Source organism: Phalacrocorax carbo, chromosome 23, assembly GCF_963921805.1.
Source record: "Phalacrocorax carbo chromosome 23, bPhaCar2.1, whole genome shotgun sequence".
Lineage (NCBI taxonomy): Eukaryota > Metazoa > Chordata > Aves > Suliformes > Phalacrocoracidae > Phalacrocorax > Phalacrocorax carbo.
The window spans coordinates 5,965,123-5,985,649 of record NC_087535.1 but is presented as its reverse complement, the minus strand read 5'-3'; the positions used below and the strand labels follow the sequence as shown (position 1 = coordinate 5,985,649).

General features: G+C 52.0%; 1 protein-coding gene and 1 long non-coding RNA gene across 3 annotated transcripts; one reads left to right on the top strand and one right to left on the bottom strand.

Annotated features, from left to right (window-relative positions):
* Positions 1–162: 162 nt before the first annotated feature.
* Positions 163–10,983, bottom strand: LOC135316850 (membrane cofactor protein-like). Of its 2 annotated transcripts, XM_064471762.1 has the most exons (16): positions 10,914–10,983; positions 9,173–9,345; positions 8,508–8,699; positions 7,665–7,856; positions 6,610–6,706; positions 6,354–6,439; positions 5,806–5,997; positions 5,128–5,199; positions 4,523–4,549; positions 3,769–3,832; positions 3,478–3,588; positions 3,004–3,195; positions 2,638–2,733; positions 1,833–1,949; positions 760–971; positions 163–593 (listed from the first exon to the last, which is right to left on the bottom strand). In XM_064471762.1, exons 1-16 carry the CDS (start codon positions 10,919–10,921, stop codon positions 589–591), a joined length of 1,836 nt encoding a protein of 611 aa, XP_064327832.1. In that variant the 5' UTR covers positions 10,922–10,983; the 3' UTR covers positions 163–588. The 2 variants fall into 2 exon arrangements, with proteins under 2 accessions (XP_064327832.1, XP_064327834.1); XM_064471764.1 differs by lacking the exons at positions 9,173–9,345; positions 10,914–10,983 and adding an exon at positions 8,863–9,112.
* A 216-nt stretch (positions 10,984–11,199) lies between these two features.
* LOC135316852 (uncharacterized) lies at positions 11,200–20,287 on the top strand. The gene is made up of 3 exons (XR_010376075.1): positions 11,200–11,286; positions 11,706–11,818; positions 12,731–20,287. It is a non-coding gene; the product is annotated as an uncharacterized LOC135316852 (long non-coding RNA).
* Positions 20,288–20,527: the final 240 nt, after the last annotated feature.

Below are 20,527 nucleotides of genomic sequence, written 5' to 3'. Positions count from 1 at the left end.
GGGTGGAAACGCAGTTCCCAGGAAGGGAGTTCCCAGGTGCGCTCCGAGGCCGCAGCAGCAATTAGCCAGCAGCTAATTACATCCGGCAAACAATGAGGCTGCAAAACCATTTAAAGCGCTCAATGAGAAGTGTTGATTAGTAAATAAAATAAAATAAAAAACAAGCCAGGATACTCATTTATTTTATCCATACTAGTAAAGGAACCTCAGTAAAAAAGCAGTTTAAAAAATATACATAAATCTTGGAAGATCATGCAAAGAAGGTGTTTACTATGAAATTATTTTTCTAGTGGAAAGAAATGTTTACTGAATTTTTAAGCCTCGCTTTAGGAGCCACACGACTATTTTTGTCACACTAAAAAAAAAAAAAAAAAGTAGGGATTTAACCACCATGGAGCTGAATTTGAAGTATGTTTGATTTTCCTGCTTCTTTACAAAGAAATTCTTGATGGCGAAGTCAGACACTTGACTTCAGGTCGCCTTACTGCACTTAGAAGTTCATCCCTGGCAACGTCAGGAGTTAGTGTAGCAACTCGCCCTCCTCCCCAGGCAGCGTCGTGCCGCTAAGGGTGCTGCGGCCGTCGGCGTTTATCCTGCAACGGGGAAACGAGCAGTTAATCAGGGCTAGTTGCTGCGTGCTGCGGCCCCTTGGCTTTGGGAGGAACGGCCTCTGCAGCCCCTGGTTCGTGGCACCTCGGCCCCGAGCCGCGGTGACCAACGCCCAGGGCCGCTTCGGCTGCCCCCCGCGCAGGTCCCTACCGTCGGGCGCCTGGCGCCGGGGCTGGCACAGGTGCGCGTGGGTGGGCGCCGCGCAGACGGGGCACACGTGGCAGCCGGGGGTGCGGTGGGGGACGAGGTGAGCCGGGGTCCCCTCCCCGGCCAGGGGGCACACGGGGCAGCTCGCCGTGTCGCTGTGGAGTAGGGAGAGGTGCAGCCGGTCGGCGCAGGTGGGGCAGACGGGACCCCGCGGGCTGCGGAGAGAGAGGCAAAGGTGAGCCCTGACGCGTTCGTGTCAGGAGCCGCTCCTCGCCAGGCCACACCACACAGGTTCTGGCATCCAGGAAAGCTAGTTTCATTAACAATTTCAAAGATATTAACTTTTTAAACTTAAAGCAGTAGCGATTCATGAGCGCAGAGCTGAAATGGCTCCTCCAGGGTTAGGGCAATAGCAAGTGGAACAAGCACTCGCAGAAACAGCATGAAATAAATGCTTGGTTCATACTTAGAAAAGCTAAGGCAGGCAAATGCACCATTCAGATCATGTTTATTTTAACCAAATATTTATTTGAATTTGCTTCTGTCAATGATGGCTCTCCTCAGGAAGCTTTGTGGGCCTGAGAGAGCACGAGACTCGCGTGGGCAGGTGTCAAAAAATAAACGGAGCACAGAACATCACCTCGCTCACCTCGTCGCTGCTCTGCCCCAAACCAAGCATCCCTGCCTACAGGGGGAGAAGCGCTCGGCAGCAACGTGAACAGAAGGCCCACGTTGCAGCGTCTCTGACAGCACTCAGGCCCTTTGCTGCTAATAAAAACCAAAGCTCCATCACAGGGCAAAGAAGACACGAGGCCGAGCCAAGCGAGGACAGCGGAGGAACGCAACCTGATTCAGAGACGGCCAAGGAAGCTGCACAAGCGTTGCCAAAATAAACCTCACACCGGCTCCACCTCCCTCTGCTTGTAAGCAGGCACCACGCTTCGACCCTGATACTGAGCTATGAGCAGAACCACCGTTTAGCCATCCCCATCGTTATTTTTTATAAGTGACGCGGTTAACTCTCGGTTTCGAGGATGCTCGGTGCCCGCTGCCGAGAGCGGCCGCACCGCACTCACCCCTCGTCCTGCCGGCGGGGCTCCCCCGTCCGCTCCCCGGGTGCTGCAGGGCGGCTTTCGCGCTGGCCGAGGTGGGTGCGCAGCCAGTTCTCACAGGTGGGGCAGATGTGATGGTCGCTGTGGAGAAGCACCGTTGAGGACATGCGTTGAGTCTCTCTCGGGAGACCCAAAAATTACCCGTGAAGCTCAGCACCTCCAGCTTCCCTGGTACTGAGGAACCATCCCAAGCAGGACGAAAACGTGCCCCAGGCTGCAAACCCAACAGGGAATTAGCTCTATCACAGACCTCCCTTGCTTTGCTAAAACGTACAAGATGTTTCTACGCCTCTTTATAGCCAGACCCGCAGTTCCCAACCTGCAAACCCAATTCCCCTTCAGTTCAGTGTTTCTAGCCCAGAGCGGAGAGGGCGGCTCTGTACCGGCCCCGCGCGCCGAGCGCTGCGGGAAGCGGCCGGGCGTTGCCGTGTACAGGGCGACTGCCAGAGAGCAGCACAGATAAAGAAACAGGAGAAACGCATGCACGTGCGAATGCTTTTTAAAAGCACCAAAAGAACAAAGCACAAAAATTGCCCAGAGTGCCTTTGTTTTAGGGGGGAAAAAAGCAAAGAGGGTAGTGTTTTAGAAGTAATTAAATGCTGTAATACTCAGCACAGTATCACAACAGGAAAGAAATGGGAATAGAGAAGGAGGTGCAGAATACCCTTATTTCCACTGCAGATTGAATCAAAACAGTTCTACACCACTCCAAAGGGATTTGTATTCAAGCCCACCGTGGCATCTGTGTATTTTTAAGTGGAAGACAGACCTTTCGTGGTCCACAGGCTGTTGTGCCTCGCTCTGCTCGGGAGCAGCTTCTCCTGTGCCATCACCCCTGCGCATATCTGCAGCTCCGGCAGGAGAGCTGAGCGCAGAGAAAGAGAGAGAAGACCACCTGAATGCACGCCTTTCCGAGAATGACTACTGCCCTAAGGCACCAGATTTTTCTAAACAGCAAATACCTTCTACTGCTAAAACTGGACTTAAGGGAACCAGAGGAATTCAAACTGCAAAGCTTGCTCTATCCATGTGTAGATGCTTTCTCCCCCCGCAAGAAGCGCCCCTTTTCCCCTCTTTCTCTTTACACGGACCCATGCAAGGGCAGCAGAAGCAAGCCCCGGGTCGGCCGCGGTACCTCGTGTCTGCTGGGCTCTGGCTTTCCCCGCTGCTGATGCTGGCGACCGAGTAGGTGCGCGGTGTGCCGGGCTGGGCGCTCAGCCAGTCCTCGCAGGTGGCACAGCCGCGGTGCGTGGGCTCGGCGCGGGGGGCCAGGGCGGCATGCAGCCGCGCTTCGCAGGTGGGGCACACGTGGCAGCTCGTCCTATGGCTGCGGATGAGAAAGACGGGGGGAATCCCTCCTGCTGAGCCCCGAGAGCAGCTGGTGAACACCAAACCCTCCCACGGAGCAGCCGTCACCTCTTCAGCGAGCAGCGCATTCATCGCGGAGGCAGAGATGTTGGCATTTTAGAGTCAAAAACTGCATAAAGACGTACCCTACTGGTGTGGTCAGGCACGGCAAGGTTTGTAGCTAGAAATAACACCGGTGAGATCCGCGGGAATAGTCAGAAGAGTGGCGCAAGCTTTTGGGCAGACGAACACGCAAACCTACCAAAAATAGGAGTGCCACGGCACGGGCTGCGTCTCGTCAGCCGTTATCATTGGGTGCATCGGTGGATCGCTTCCTTCCATCTCATGCTTTTGTAAATGTATATTGTAAGAGCTGAAGAGACAGAAGGGAGGACAGTCATAGAATATAAAGCAATTTAGCGACATGGAAAGACAGTACTAGCTGAGCAAATGTATACTGAAGGTAATTACTGTCACTCAGAGCTTAAAAGGAAATACCCAGTTATCCTTAGGGGAAGTTATGATTTATGAGGGGCAGCTTAGGCTCACTTACTCTTTTTTATTGTCTTTCCATTTCGTGACGGACATAACTAGAACTCCAATGGCTACTAGGATACCTAACAAAAAAAAGAAGCAAAAAAACCCCCAAATATAAACAACAAATTTGGTGTGTAATTTAAGTGAAATACTGCATTTTGGTAAAAGACTGGAAGCCAAATCCTCTGCTCTGGGGCTGCCTGTCACCACCCAGAGGCTCCTTCTCAGCCAGAATAATGCAAAACCCCTCTTGTGCCTCTGAACCCAGAGCACAGAAACCACGGCTAAGTGTGGTGCCGTGCTGCACTTGTTCCAGGCATGATCCTCGTTTAGTTAGTGCTTTTACAGGCGGCCTCCTGCTTCTTTGGTATTTTAAACATCCTCACCAGTTTTAGCACTGGATCCCTTCTGCAGCAAGGATGTTCCAAACTTCACTAATCTCTTATCTTTCATTGTCTGCCAAGGCCTTTGAAAGCAACTTTATCAGTTAAAGAGCGGCAGGGTGTACAGGTTTTGGGTGACTTCTTACACTGGCTTTTTTGGCTCCTTTCATCTCATCCTCAGTTGATGTAATGCTTTATGCCGAGACACATACAATCCATCCAGTTGCTTGCAATGACCCAACGGCAGCGAAACCCCTGAACCCTGACCAGAGGTGCTCGGTACTAGGGGCAGTGAAATGAATAAACCAAAGCCGCCAACTCCAGGTATTTAACAGCAAATAACAGCTTTGGGTTAAGAAAGTATATTTTCAATTTTAAACTACTTACCAACGCAGATAAGGATGAGAATAATTGCTAGAGAAGAAAATAATGAAATTGATGTTAAAAAAAATGAAGCCAACCATGCTGATAACTAAGCAGGGAAGTCCCTTAATCTATGCCCACAGAACAATATTGTTCGAGCCCAGATAACCATAACACTGCTGAGAAGACAAAATGCTACAAACCAATCTGTCATTAACTACTACACGTATCTTTATGCTCTTCTTGGGTCCTTCACCCCACCTCTCTCCACTGGCGGAGCTGAGGTCCCTAGCTCCAGGCTACCTCCACCTCCGCAACGTCCAAATACAGCCAAGATCGCGTCAGTGGTTTCCACTGAGACGCTCGGAGGGGGATGCAAACGTCAAAAATCCTACTCTGTATCATGTCAGCTAAGGAGTCACTCAGCTGGGAGCAGAGGGAAAAGGGGATTAGACCAGGGAATAGGCCTGTGTGAACCCCTTAGAAACTGGAAGACGGCCCTGCCAAAAGAACTGAAGAAGGCACGATGAGAGCAGAAATCCAACAGCATGTGGAGTCACACGCGCCCTGCGTGGGGACAATTATAGCAATTAAAGTGACCCCGAGACAAAAAGCCTCTCAACTCTTACTCAGCCACTGAGGATTCTCTGCCATCCTCTCTTCCAAGAGTTCAGTTTGGTTTGTCGCTGCTGTAGTTCTAACTACAGAGAGAAAAAAAAAAAAAAAAGAAAGGAAAACCACTCAAAATATTTTAAATAATTCTCCATTTATACATAATACTTAAAATACTTCAGTGAGGAGTAAATGTAGCGTGGGCAGGTGGCCTCTGACCCGTGCGTCTGGCTACGGCAGCGAGAGCTGTGGAAGAGTCACGCAGGGACCCCTTGGAGACACCACAAACCTTAGGGATAGAGGGGACCCTCCGGGCCCCCTCAGCTTTATTGCCCGGGTGTTGTTGGGCACTAGCTATAAATCCATTCTGAGGTTTAGACCGCCAGCTTTGCAGTTACTGAAACGCTTCACATGTTGTTTATTAAAATTCGGCCTGTTGCTCTTGAAGGGACAAACGTAAGCCCGTGTATGCCTGCGCTCACGGTGCTCTTCAGCACAGCTCGGCACCTTGCAGAGGTAACCATCGCTGCTCTACGCAGCTGCTGCTGCCCCAGAAGCAAACCCTACAGGAACGGCTGTTCAGACTGGGGCCCTTCCCTTTCTGAGGGATGGGAATTAGGATGGGAATTAGGACTAAATAAGTGCACAGCAAGAAAAGCTACTCAGGACCGGGATAATCATCCAGCAACGCTCACCCCTGCACTCGGGAGGAGGCTCGCTCCAGACACCATTGATGCTGTCCTCTGTTGTACAATGAAGGGTTTCGTTTCCCACAAGCTGGAGCCCAGGGTCACACGAGTACGTCACGACCGAGTTGTATGTGAACTCCGTACCATTGCCATTGTGCTTCCCATAGGGAATAGCTGGAGGCGAAGGGCAAGAAATAGCTGGGGGAGAAAAAGAAGAGGAGGTGACCCCTGGGATGCTCTTCTCCGTGATGTGAAGAACCCAAGGGCCGCTCGCAGGAGCAGGGGCTGAAGCGGGAGCTCTGGCCACCCTCGCGTACGCAGGGGCACCGGCAGCCTGCACGGACGCCGAGGCCACCGGGATGCTCATTTATGCCCGTCTTCCACGTGCAGAAGGCACCGGCGATGCTGCTGGCTCGTCCCTGCTTTCATCACACCAGCCGGCTCCTTTCCAGAGATCCCTACCTGACCCCATTTAGTAAAATCAACACATGGTTCGGTATTTCTGAGTTGGAATATTTAGTATTTCGAGTCAAGCGCTGGGCAACTTCACTTACCCTGGCAAGGTGGAAGTTGTTTCCAGGCAACTTCACCCCCCCTTAGGGAACAGGAGATGACAGCTGGCGCTCCCTTTAGCGTGTACCTGCGGGGGTAACAGCCGCATCAATGCGTCAGTTTGTTGTCACCAGCCAAGGACGGGTCACCCCAGAGAGGTGCCGAGGACTCGACAGGCAGAACCCCTCGTCCCGGCTCACAGACCAGTGGCTCTGGCCAGGTGACTGGGATGCAGCGGGCAGCTGGCTTCACACTCACCCACGGTTACAAACCACACGTGCTTTTGCACCAAATAGATAATCATCTGCGACAACTATGCCGTGTTCTGGATTTGCTGGAACACCACAAGATTTCCCTAAGAAAGAATAAGATCATCCTTAGGACACTACAAGGACAAGGAAAAAAACCCACAGACATACTTTTCGTAACAGTGTGGCAATGTCAAACCCAGTATCGGCACAGGCTGGGGGATGGAGGGATGGGGAGCAGCCCTGTGGAGAAGGACTTGGGGGTGCTGGGGGTGAAAGGCTGGACACGAGCCAGCCATGTGCGCTCGCAGCCCAGACCCCCAGCCGTGCCCTGGGCTGCATCCCCGGCAGCGTGGGCAGCAGGGCGAGGGAAGGGGTCCTGCCCCCCTGCTCCGCTCTGTGAGACCCCCCCGCAGCGCCGCCTCCAGCTCGGGGCTCCTCGGCACGGGACAGACACGGGGCTGTTGGAGCGGGGCCAGAGGGGGCACAGAAATGCTCCGGGGGCTGGAGCCCCTCTGCTGCGAGGCCGGGCTGGGAGAGCTGGGGTGGTTCAGCCTGGGGAAGAGAAGGCTGCGGGGAGACCTTATTGCCACCTCCCAGTGCTTAACGGGGGGCTGTGGGAAGGGTGGGGGTGACCTCTTCAGCAAGGCCTGCTGTGACAGGACAAGGGGGAATGGTTTTAAACTAAAGGAGGGGAGATTTAGACTGGATCTAAGGAATAAATTTTTTACTATGAGGGTGGTGAAACCCTGGAACAAGTTGCCCAGATGTTGTGGAGGCCCCATCCCTAGAGACATTCAAGGCCAGGCTGGATGGGGCTCTGAGTGACCTGATCGAGTTGAGGATGTCCCTGCTCACTGCAGGGGGTTGGACTACATGGCCTCTAAAGGTCCCTTCTAACTCAAACCATTCTGTGATTCTATGATCTGATGGTATTTCATGCTAAATATCATTAAAAAAAGAGCAATCCTAAAATACAAATCAGACGTGACACTGGGAACACGGGGCTGCGGATGTAGCTGTGGGAGGATGTTGGAGAAAATGAAACGACATGGAGACACTCACTCTGGCATAGCTCAGGAACTTCTGACCATGTTAAATTGTCGGAACAAGTGCTGGTGGGGAGCTGGTCTGTGGTCTTCTCATAGCCTTGGCGACAAATATACTTCACTGTGGTACCGACAGCATAAAAATTCAGCTTTTCATCTTCTTCTGATATTCTAGCAAAATGCAGACGCGGCAGTTTGGGACAGCTACCTAGCGACAAGGAAGAATACTGGAGTGCACAGTTACAATGCAAAAACAACAATATTTTGCATTCGACTATGTATAAAGATAAATCCAAGCGATAATGCACAAGCCTCCCTAAGAATACGGATACCACAAATATTTTTAAGGTGATCGGAAATTCGTTTAATTAAAAAACATCCCTAGATGACTGTTTAAGGGAAAAAGGTTTTCCATGTCAAAATTTGCCCTCTTACAGTCGTTCACAAGCACAGTGCTCACCTCCCTCACCAATTCCACTGATGAAGCGTTTGAGGTGGGGAAGCGCAGCCAGTTTTCGCTGCGGAGGTTTGCAAATCCCCAGTGCCCAACCTTCCCCCTCAGCTAACGCCTGCCTCAGCAGCCAGCCGCGCCAGTGCTTGGCCACGATAGTCCTGCCCCACGTTCCTGTGCTTCCCCAAGCTATGGATCTGCTTTTATTAACACACAAGCGCTGGCATGTGGCTCCGACGGACTAAGCGAGCTAGGAAAAAGGGGCAGTAAGAGATTCTCTGACCAGCAGCTTCACGGTGTGCCGCTTCGGATGAGGAAACCCTTGAAGCGGCGATTGCTAAAGCAGTAAACGTTTTTGCAAGCAGCATGCAACTCAGCAACTCGTTTCAGAGAAAATGCAATACTTACGACCGCAGAACTCCAGGAGGTGAGACCACTGGGAGTTCGCGAGGCATTGGATGGTATCTGGCAGCAAGGGGCGTTTAACATAGCCTGTAACGCATTGGTACCTTACTTGGGAGCCGACACTGAAGCTTCGCTGATGTTTAGTGTTATCCGGGGGCTCCGCGTAGCTTATATTTGGCAACGGCCCACAGGCAGCTGTAGCAAAATAAACGTGGATTTAGCGGGGCTTCCACTAAAGCTCCCGGAGCAGGGCAGAGCACGGCACACGCACCCACGACACGGACACGGAGCGCGGTCCCCCCTGGAGCTCACCGCATGCCCCCCCCCAGTCACCCCCCATCCCTCCCCGGGGGCTCACCCCACGCCGCGGGCGGCAGCAGGAGCAGGGGCAGCAGGAGCAGGAGCGAGCGGTGGGGCCCGGAGCCCATCGCTGCCGTGGGGCGCCGAGGGGAAGAGCTTGCTCAGAAGCACGCGGGGGTGCGGTTGCCATGCGTGGGCTGCAGCGAGGCGGTGGCCGCCGGCCAAGGGCTGCAGGCAGCACCCTCCGCTGTGGGGCGGGCAGCCTAAAGCAGCGCCGCTCCCCTCGGGCTGAAGCCCAGCCCGCCGCCCACAGCTCCCGTCCCTTCCTGCGAGCTCATCTCTGGCAAATTTTCTGCTGCAAGTCTTACCGGTGGATGGAAGTGGGAGTGGGCTTGGAGCAAGCGGTTCCCATCGTGTCTGCTCCAAGAGGCACGCTTGGCATCCAGAGGAATGCAGTGGGGCTCTCCAGGCACCCGCTGCCTCAGCCTCTCCTTCAAATACTTTCTCTGCACCTTCCAGTAAAGACACCCTTCTCTCACAGCTATCAAGTCCCAAAGGAAAATAATAATAATAATATTAAATAATAATAAAATAATAATAATAAACAAACAAAAATCCCACAAAAAGGGCAGCATGTGGGTCTTGCCAGCTCCAGCTGTGAAATCTGCAGCACACCCTGAAGCTGGGAGGGGTAGAGAAGGTCCTGCTCATCCCCCAGCGTGCAGGAGCAGAGCTGCGTCTGCGTCTGGCCCAAGGCTGCTCCCAGGGAGCTCAGCCCAGCCCAGCGACACCAGCCCCCCTGCCAGCCCCCCAAACCGGCTTCAAGTGTCACCTGCCTGTCCCTGGGAAGAGAGCTCCATCAAGAGAGGTTTTCCTGCCAGAGGAGAGGGCTTTCCTCCAGCCCAGGGGGTGCACGGGAGACCACAGGGCTGTAAATCAGCCTCACTGTGAAACTGCTAATCGAGCTGCTGCGCACAGGACAGGGCGGGGGGGGTACCGGCATTTCCACTGTTACCCTCCCAGTTAGACACAAAACTCTTCCAACAAGAGGCTGCGCTGCCCCTGGACCCTCAGGGATGTCCTCGGGCGCAGGACCGTTTGCCCTGGCTCTGTGCCCGCGGGGGAAAGCGGAGCTGCTCTGGGCTCCCTGCCCGCGGGGCTTGCAGGAGGAGCCAAAGGAAAGGTTGTGGTGGCATTTGCTTTTCCTTCCCGCTCTGCTGAGCGGCGCTACCAGCAAGGGGCAGGTATTGTCCGACCCCGAGGGAAGGGCAGCCAGCAGCAGCCTGCTAGGACCTTCCTGCATCCCTCCCTCTGCCTTTGTTTTCCAGGAAACAGTCATGTTTCCGCTGAGAAGCTCAAAGTTATCTTTTCTGTTTTTTCCTTTTATTTTTTTTCCCACTTTATTTCCCTTTCCAGCACAATTTAAGCTCCAAGAATATGTAACGAAAGCATTTGCGATGAGGCTAAGAGGTGTTTTCTCAAGGGAGGAGTCAAGCAACCTGGATAACTTATTGATTTAAAATACGTGCGAACATGGTGACAAATTACGTGGTGATGTCTCGGCCACTTATTTGTACAGGTGACTGGACACCTGAGGTCTGAATTGGGGCGGTGGCTGCATAATGCAGAAAGAAATTGCTAACAGGAAAAAAAAAAGGCGTTAAATGCTGGGGAATTCTCTAGTAATAGCTTACAGCAGTGACCTCAGTGTGGGATAGGGAGATGTTGAGAAGTACTTGGCAACGCCTTCTCGGAATGTCGAGTCTCCTCAGGGAGCAGCGCGGTTCGCACGTACATCAGAAGAACCAGCTGCTGTAGTTCGAACTCAGCGAACTCCCCTTGCTAACAGAGTTAAGATTAACCCCTTGAACCAGGCTGCTGTCCTACCTGAGGCCACGCAGGAGACGCCTGTACCTGCTGAGACCACCAGGCTCAGACCAGCCCGCCTCTGCCACCCACGTCTGCTGTCCCGTTTTGGCCCATTTTGCCCCAGTAACCGACTGAGCACCGAAACCTCCCGCTCAGGGGCTGCCCCGGCAGCTGAGCCCCGCGATAGCGGGTCTGCGCCTGCTCCGCCGGAGCCGCCGAGGGCAGCTTGCTTTATCTTACTCTGACATCCCTTCCCCGTGCTGCGGAAATCAGACCGAGCAGATGGCGACAGCAGAAGTGAAAGCACACACAGAGGGGAGCCTGACCCGTGCTGCTCGGCGCACCTACGCTGCCAGGCTCGGACTGGAACAACACGAGGTTTCCAGCAAAACCAGCCAGCAAAAACAAGGGTTGAACTGCCAGAGCTGCTCTTGGCTGTCCGCAGAAACACGCCGTCGGCGCGCTGCCCGCTCCCACGCGCTCCTGCCATCCCTGCGAGGGGCAGCAGCCTGGGAGGTCGCCTGGGGCTGAGCGAGGGGCTGCGGGCAGAGGGGCTGCAGAGCTCGGGACCGCAGAGCTCAGGACCGGGACAGCTAAACAGGATTAAGGGCAGGTATGCATCGCTCCAGCTTTCTTTTTCAGACGCTGACTAGAGACACTCACATTCCCAAACATTAGTGCGTGGATTTTCTTCCTTTTTTTTTTTTTCTTTTAAAAAATCTAGTTATACTTGCATAGGAGGCATTTAGAAAATAAATATGAAAGAGTGGTGATAAAGAACTGATTGAACAGCGAATCTGACCACTATCAAGATATCTCTAAAAGCTGATACCTTCCTGAAAAGAGCCTGATGTATGAAAAGAGAACAACGGGCAGTTGAATTCACAGGCTGTCCTTTATAAACAATTATAATTTATTACTAAACGTAAATAAAACCCTAGAAAGGGCACCTAAATATAAGGCAATTCTTGTACTGTATAGGACAAAGCAGCCAACAACATAAACTTGACATTTCCAGTTTCTCTGTTGCAGGATGACAACTCTGGGGAGGATTTAGCAGTTACTTCTCTGTGTCAGCACGCGGTCGATGGGCTCGCAGCCTGCGGCAGTACAGGGCTGCCTTCCTCCTTTACAATGTGGGATTGGTAGGTACGCAAACCGCTCGTGGCTGTTGTCCTTCACGCGGTCTGGGCAGAAATATAAACTGCAAAGAATTGATGTCTGATACAGGAAAAGGTTTTGCTGAAGAAGGTGCTTAAAGTACTGAAGGTAAAGATCAACATTCAGTTTAGCCTGTGAAGTACTATGATTTCCTGAAATAAATAAGCACATAACTTTGCAAGGCAGGGGAGCCAGTATTTCGCTTTCCCCACAGCCCTGCTGGCAGCGAGCGTGGGTGCATCTGCAACCGGACCATGCCACAGCCAGAAATGCCTGACAAGTTAAAGGAGCAGCTCAGCCCAGCAGAGGGATTTGGGTCTCTCTGCAGCCCGTCCCGCGAGTCTGTATTACAGCTATTGTTACGGCAGCAGGTCGGCGCTGATAGCAGGGAAACGTGCGGTTGCGGAAACACCGAGTCATAACTGAGCTCCGTCAGAAATTCTGCAGAAAGCCTGAGGTATTTCTGAGAAACTCGGGCTTCCCAAGCCCAGCCTGAAGAAAGGCGGGTCAGATCAATAGGGAATCGTAACTGGATTCGGGGGGTTCGGAGGAAATTACCGGGAGAGAAAAACTCTGATGGGAGAAGCAACTACGGTAATTAGCCAGCTCTTGTGTAAGTGGTTTTCAGTCAATGTCTTGGAACATTAAAACACATCACAATTTAAAAAATACATTTGGTTTGCACACATAGGACAGACCTGATCTTCCTTATTTGTTTTAAAGCAAAGCGTAAGAGTCCTAACAAGTACGACCATTGCACGGGGCGCTTCAGGAACAGGCCACAGCGAAGGCTTTGCACGCATTATGCTTACAGGGCTATTTTTCGTTTGAAAAGATAACTAACTATTTAGAATGGTGGGATCCCACTTAACTGCATGTCCTGTCTACGTCTGCAGTGAGATGGCAGGAAGAGCAGCATGTGCCGGTTGTCTTTGCAATCATGCAAGGGAAGCGCAAGTGCCTCCTCCCAGGGTTTCTTCTTCCCTTTGTCACGGTGTCACTGGAGGAGGGCAGACCCGTCACATACAAACGGCTTCAAAGGTACAGATAAACCTTTCCGTGCGCTTGCCTTTGTGCCTCCCGCGGGCCGTATTCACAGCCTGGGGGAAGCAAATGCTCATGTGAAGGTTAGCCCAGCTGTAGGTTCAAGGAGAGGTAAGATTTCTGCCCAGATTTTGGAAAACCCACCCGGCGTGTGGGGTGAATTTTAGCGCTGCACTTTAAAAAGGCCCCAACCAATTCCTCCTTCGAACACTAGAGGCTGTTTTCAGGCATCGTTCCGCTTTCCCCTCGCTCATCCCTTGGCTCCAGCTTTCTGGCACCGAGGGGCTGGCTTTGCGGACCCGTGTTTTGGGGGCAGGAGAGCCAAGTTCCTCACGTACAACGCCAAGCGGCGTTTCCCACATGTTAGCTCGTGTGTCAAGCTGCTGCTTTGACACGATCTCTTGAAGTACCAAGAATGACGGAAGAGTAAAAAAAAAAAGAAAAACTGGCAGGAAGAGATTTTTAAATCAATCCTTGTTCTGAAGTTACTTAATAAAGCAAAGTAGAAACTTTTAGGCAAAAAGAAAAAAAAAAGACAAAGTTTTCCCCTTTCCTTCTATGTTGTATGACCTAGGACACTTCTAGCCTTCATTTGTCCCTACCAAGGGCCCAACATCACCAAACTTCATCTCCTTTAAGGCCTGTAAAGCCCTTCTTGGAGCATTTTTCATACACTGATACCACCGCAACGTCTCTCCTACACACACTTCCACAAATGCCCAACCGCGCAGCCCCCTTATCCTGCCTTTAACCCCGCAAGTGGGAGTCTCCGATTCCTTGTTTAACAGTCCGGACAAATACCTCAGGGTTTCAGCCATGGCCTGGCGATGCTAGCAGGTTGGAACAGACCCCGCCTTTGAGAAACGATGCAGCAATGGGGGAAAATCCCTCCCGGCCACGCTGCACCTGCACGGGGGCATTTCTGGGCCTGGGCTTAAGCAGCCGCCTCGTCACAGTTGTGTAACAGCCCTGGGCTGTGCAGGTTCACACACAAAATCCATCATGACAGGGGTGACGGATTTGCTGGTTTTGTCCCAAGAGACGTGGCACGGGGACGGGCGAGTTCAGCCTGACCCTGACGCCAGAGGAATGCGTTTCGTCCGGGCTCCAGCTGCGTAGCGAGACCCTCCAGTGGGTGTTTAGTCTTTATTACCTACAATTACATGCTTGTTGTTCCCACCCAGCCACCGTTTCCAATACAACTGACACTCACCCTCGTTATAGGTAAAATAATCCTTTGCAACGGATGGGGAATCTGTTGTAGCAGCACTTCTGCCACGTCCGGCTTCTCCTGGCTGCCCACGATCTCGCTAGCATGGAACAAGGTCAGCGTTAGTGCAAGGACAGAAGCCCCAGCGTGTTTAAGGCTACGTGGTGTAAAGTTACCTCTTGCTTTTCAATATGGGAAAAAAACCCGGGTTAAACAAAAATCTCTAATAACAGGAGAGCAAGGAAACAAGTGACATGTGAAAATACGTTTCATACAAAACAAGGCTTTGCAAAGAGGAAGTCATCAGGGCAGTCAAACCCAAGCTTTGAACCAAGATGCCCAACCAGTGAGAAATATAAACGATACACAGAAAACTTACAGAAGAAAAGAACACGACAAAAAAATCACTCACTTCCACAAAATGATGCGACTTTAGACCATTTAAAGTTTTCAAAGCAGCCGGCTTGGGGGAGGGTGCCAGAGATACCCATGTACTTTGGAGGGCACATGGATCCTTGCCTGGTCCCAGGAGAATAGTAGGTTTGGGTTTTGTACAAAGGTACAACAAATCTGGCCGCTGAGGTAGCGCAGCCCCTGGACACTGAAGAGAAACATGGGAAAAAATGAAAACTCCAGGTGTAGGACTGGGATTAACCAGGGCGTCCTGTGGATGAGTTCCCCTGACCTCCCAATGAGCCTCCAGGACTCACCTGGTGTCCTGGAGAATGAAGAAGAATGGGAGAGGGAGATGGTGTTTTGGAGTGACTTTTTGTAAAGGTTGAGCTTCATTTCCCACGTGAAAGCCTTCTTAGACGGTTGGGTGGCATTTCCTCGGGAACCTGAAAGGATGAAAATCACGGTGTGAAATTCATCTGATGGCTTTTTTTGTAGAAATGTGAGAAGGGAGCAAATTAAGTTGGGAAACATGGGACTTGATTCAAAGTAGAATAATTTTGACTCACTTTGGGGAGGAGGCCTCCTTTCCATTTCTTTTGCTCCAAGTTTGACAGATGTGCTTTTCTCTAGGGTATAAAGAATAAGCATTGCTAGGAGCACTACGCCTTTCTTGCACAGACCGTTCATTCCTTACTCACTTCAGCAGCACTGCATTTTTTCCCCTCTTTAAAATTGCAATATGACTTATGCTTGGCATGTCCCGTATTAAGGAATCGCAGTATGTCAACCTGGTGCACGCTAAATACTGAACTCAAATACCAAACTCGGATGAAATCACCTTTGCATTCAGGCGCAGCTCCGCTCCAGACTCCGTCTGGTTTGTCCGTGCTCGTACAGCGGATGCTCGCATTTCCGACGAGTTGGAAGCCAGAGTCACAGCTGTAAGTCACTGTTGAGTTATAAGCAAATTTTTCTACACCTTTGCCATCATGTTTTCCGTTGCTAATTTGAGGAGGTGAAGAGCAGGTAATTACTGCAGGAAAGAAGGTCAACATGAGTATTGCAAAATGGTTCAGTAATAACGAAAACGCAAAATGTTTCTTGAGTCCACCTAAGGTTCTTGAAGACACTAAACGTTTTGGACAACAGAAGGTGGGTAACTAGCACTGCCTTCTGTCTCGAGCATCTCTCTTTTCTTTCTGAAGTGCTCCTCTTGTCACATCTTTCTCGCTCTCGCTCCAAGGGTCACAAAAATAAACAGGCAACGTGCCGTGCCCTGGCTCGTGATGCCTTGAAATCTCTTCCCATCACCTTCACTGCAACCTTAACTCATGAGAAAATATGTTGATCTTGTGGGAACAAAGCTGCTGAAATACAGCGTCAGCAGCCAAATGGGTATTTCTCAGCGGCAGTGCTGGTGACAGATCTGCCACACAACATCAACAAAAGCAAACAAAGCACAGACACAGGTTTAGACTAGACATGAGTATGTGGGATCTGCTGGAGAGAAGGCAAAAGTAAGGTTGGATTAATCTTACATTCACAAGTTGGAAGTTTACTCCATTCAACGTCGTTTCCTTTAAGCTGACACTGGATGAAATGACGCCCATCTAATTTGTACCTAAGTGAAAATGCACAAGAAAAGAAAAATGTGTGCCGCTATCCAGAAACTGAACACAATTCCCCCCCGCCCAGTACCTGTATGATCAGGAGCCTAGAAAAGGCAGTTTTAAAGCAAGCAGGTGGGCTGATACAAGCAGGTTAAAGGAGAGCTCCTTCACCTGGCGCTCTGCCAGGATCCTTATTAATCTATTTTCAGGCGATTCTCCCCTTCGACTCACTGCAGAGCGCATCTTCCATTGCAAGGGTGGGAGAAGTCGCAGCTGGCAGCTAGCAGAGCACGCAGCGGATGCCAGAGAGCGCTGAGGTTAGATGCGGATTCCCACATGGATGCCCTGGGCTTGGGTTTGCTGAATGAGGCACTATTTCTCCCTGCCCGCTTCCTGGCGGAGCACAGTGCTGGGATTCAGGCCGCTGGCGTCCAGCGCCTTTCCCACGCCGCCGTCACCCCCCAGGAGGAGGTGACGAGGTGAGGAGCTCCCTCCTGAGCACACGCAGCATCTCGAAAGGCTGTGGCTCAGCCCCTGACTGCTGCTGCGCTTCGCGGCGGTGCTGCATGACCGAGGTCAGTTAGCTGGACCTGCTGCAATCCTCAGTGCCGGCGGTAGCGGGCAGGGCACCCAGCCTCCTTCAGTGCCACCGCCTCCCTAGGAGATTGCTCTTGGGTTGCTAAATTCTGCCAGAAAAGCAAATGACAGCAGGCTGCTGTTGTGCCTCCTCACCTGGTCTCTGCAAATATTCAAATGCTTCCACTACATACAGCAGGGCCCGGGGGTCGGGGGCAACAGGGATCTACGTTCCATTAAAGTGGCTTTTGGGTTGGCTTGCTGGAAACTAATACTCCTTGTTCTGACAGCACTGACACATTCCCCAATCTCTGAATTATGCCCTCCTGTTCAAAAAAATTCACCATTTGTACATGATGGATAGTATCCGATCTTGCCTAGATGGATAACATTATCCCTCCACCCTGATGTGTATTGCTGAAGATTAACCGAACCCCAGAAGGGTGGGAAATGCTGTCATTTCCCAAAGTCCACGCTAAGGGAATATCTGAAGAAAGAAATCTATCTGTCACATTTGAAGCAGCTGCAAAGACTGACAGAACAAGGCAGAAGATGCCAGCTAGCTCCTGCTAGGGAGGGAGGAATGCTAGCTGGAGTCTTAAGAGTTTAATTTTGCGAGTGTCTACTGCATGTGTGCTGATTGAAAGCAGGCAAAAAGTGTGAGTCAGCTCACTGACGGACGGAAAGTGTGCTTCATTGCAGTTTTCTAGCTGAACATCATTGTATTTTTAAAATTCAAAGGTAACGCCTTTTAATTCAATATATCTCCAATATGTTAAATTGAAATCTTTTAAGTAACCTGTTTTGAACTGATGGTACAACCAGCTCTGTAGGGGAGGTTAGATTTCCTCTGGATGACACCTGAAGGAAAGGTAGCCATAAATTCAGACCCCGCTCCCTTCCCTGCAGCCGCGTGTCATTCCTTCCCAGCCCAAAGCTGTGATTCAAGTGGGAAAAGCAGCCCCATGCTCTGCATTCGGAGCAACACCGCAAGAGCGATATATTGTGAAATAGCAGCCCAGCCCATGTCCATAGTTCATTGCACTGGACAGGAGTTTGCATTCCAGCACCAGCACTGGTGTACTGGAGCTCGGGGGCATTGCCCCGTGACTCACCCGTCTTCGCAGAACACGTTCACTCGTGCACCGAACTGCAAGTCTGTGAGAACAACCGTCCTGCCCCCGGGCAGCGCGCCCGGCTCGCCGCAGGATCTCCCTGCCAGAGAACGAGGCCAGCGTTAGTGGAAACACACCATGATGGAGAGATAAAAAAGTCTAAATAAGGAACAGACTTAGAGGGTTATACCCAAAGGTACCAAAGCGTTTCACTTCCCACGTGCCACAGCCGAGCTGGCAGGGGCCAGAATCAGCTGTAGACCGAGGTGGGATGCCCCGTAAGGGCTCCACGCTCACAGCCGTAAGCGTCTCACGGGAGGGCGGAGGAGAATATTTGCAGAGACATTTCCCTCTCGACAGACTGGCAGTAAGTTACTTGACTGTGAAAAATGTATTGCTGCCACATCATCAATCTTAACATTACATAGATGTCACCGAGAAACACGCTTTGTCTTAATTTTGAAGTTCAGTGCTAGAGTTGCAAATTGGCATTTGTCCTGTGCATATGCTGTGTCCAGATGCACATGTTTCCCAACATGAAAATCAAAACAGATCTGTTCATACCAGCAGAAAGAAAAAAGAACACTATCGATACTCCTGCTGTTCAGACTTAAATACGAATGTCAAGGAATATCCACCTAGTTTTGCATTAAACACGTAGCTGTTGGGACGATAACGACCCGGCTGCATTTCAGCACGCGGGTTGGGAGCAGCCACCTGACCTGCTCCAACCTCCACAGCTGCTTTTTGGCAAGCAGCGCGGAGCAGAGATACTCACTCCTGCACAACTCAGCGGCTTCCGACCACACCAGGTTTTCAAGGCAAGTGCTAGTGGGGGAACTTTCCGAGGTGTTCTCGTAGCCGCGGCGGCAGACGTAGCTCACGTTGGTCCCCACAGGAAAGAAATTAATTGTCTCGTCCGCCTTGGACAGGGCAGCAAACCGCAACCGTGTTGGGGCAGGACAGCTCCCTGGCAGTCAAGGAAAGCGGGCCTGAAAGAGCTGCCCGCGGGGAGGCACGCAAAACAAACCTCGGAACCGCAGAAATGCTCTCGCTACGGTGCTTTTGGAAAATTGCAGGTTACTTCGGTATTTCGTCCCAGGCTGCTGCTCTGCTCAATGCGTCTTTTGCGAAGCGCAGGTGAAGATGCATTAAGCGCGGAGGCGAAGCTGTTAGTAGGGGACAAGAAGCCGCTCGCACAGCCTCTGCCAGCCGGGGCTCGGGAGCCGGGCGAGCATCCTGCGCTCCAGCCAGTCTGACTTACCCCTTCGATGGCCGACACGGATCCTGCGCCCAGCAGCAGCTCTGATGATCAGCAGCTAAGGGAAGCGGTTTTGTACCTTGCCAGGATGGGCGGTGCCATTGCAGAGCAGCCACCGTAAGCAGCAGAAATTTGAAGCCAAGCGAGAGACAAGCGAAGGAGCCGTGTTTCAGAGAAAGGAGGTATTTACGGCCACAGGGCTCGGGCAGCTTTGACCAGCGCGCGCCGGGCAGGCACTCCGCCGTGTCCGACCTCTCGGGGATCTTGATGGCGCCTTCGAGGCACGTGTACGTCACCCTGGATCCAACGGGGAAGCTGCTGGCATGCTCATCGCTGGATGGTCTAGAGTAGTTCATGGGAGGTGGGGGCCCACAGTCACCTGTGGCAGGAGGAGACCTCCTCAGGTGAGGACCCAGGTCCCTGGCCCCTTCCCCAGCCCCAGCGAGCATCCCAGGAGGGCGGCTGGGCTGGCCCAGGCTTCTCCTCTGGGCAAAGGCACCGGCCAGGGCTGCATCCACAAGAGCATCCGTGAGAGCATCAAGCAATGGGTCTCCAGACTTGGGGGTGGTGGCGTCGCCCTCCCCAACCCCTGAGCAGCCAGGTAGGACCTGGGCAGGTCTTGCTGGTCCTCCCCACACATCCCACGTCCCCATACTCACTGCGAGCCACCGGCAGCCCTAGAAGCCCCAGCAAGGCCAGGAGGAGCACGGGGTGGCCGGACCCCCATGCCCCGGCGGGTGCCCTGCAGCTCAGGGTGCCGAGGTGCTTCCCCCGTCCCGGTTCTCCAGGCTTCATTGCAGCAATCTCTGTGCTCTTCTGTTGAGCATCTTTGGCTCCAAGGGGCTGTTTCCGAAGCTGGGAGGAGATGCAGCACAGCAGACTCACGCAAGCGTCTGGAGCAGTGGACACTTTTCCAGAACACACATAGAGCTGCAGGGACATGGAGATCAGCCAGGGGTGGAGGACAACTGCTATTCACAGGCTTGGGTAAAGCCCTGGTCCTCCTGCCCGCACTGTAAGGGATGGGGGAATAACTCAACCCTTTTACTTGACCCAAGACTGGCAGTTTTAACCAAACCAAATGCTACCAGAGCGGAAAATAAGCCCACCCGGCCCCAAGCTGTGTCCAGGGTAGGAAAGTGCCTACTTAGTCATTTGCTGGCAGGTAACGCAACACAGATCTTCTAGGAGCAGAGTTAGGGAAGCAAAAAAATAAAAGCATTAGGCTTTTAGTTTGTTAATTTCTTTCTTGATTGCCTGACTTACTTGTAATTAGGAATGGGTGTGAGCCAAATCATCTGTGCACTGACTAACAGTCTGGAATATCTCAGCTGACATCAGTCAGAACTGCTCGAACACAGTCTTAGATACATACGGGACATAACACCCAGTTCTTATTCATGTTTATGGGTTTCGAGCCTTGCACAGGGGGAAAGAGACACCTTCTGTTCGCAGTGCCATGTGGGCACAACGCAGGAGGG

Excerpts from the sequence above, each read along its gene's own strand:
- LOC135316850 (XM_064471762.1), bottom strand. Across the intron at positions 3,833-4,522 it reads TCTCATCCTTATCTGCGTTG|GTATCCTAGTAGCCATTGGA; the intron begins GTAAGTAGTTTA and ends TTTTTTTGTTAG. Across the intron at positions 1,950-2,637 it reads CAGCCTGTGGACCACGAAAG|CGACCATCACATCTGCCCCA; the intron begins GTCTGTCTTCCA and ends GCTTCTCCACAG.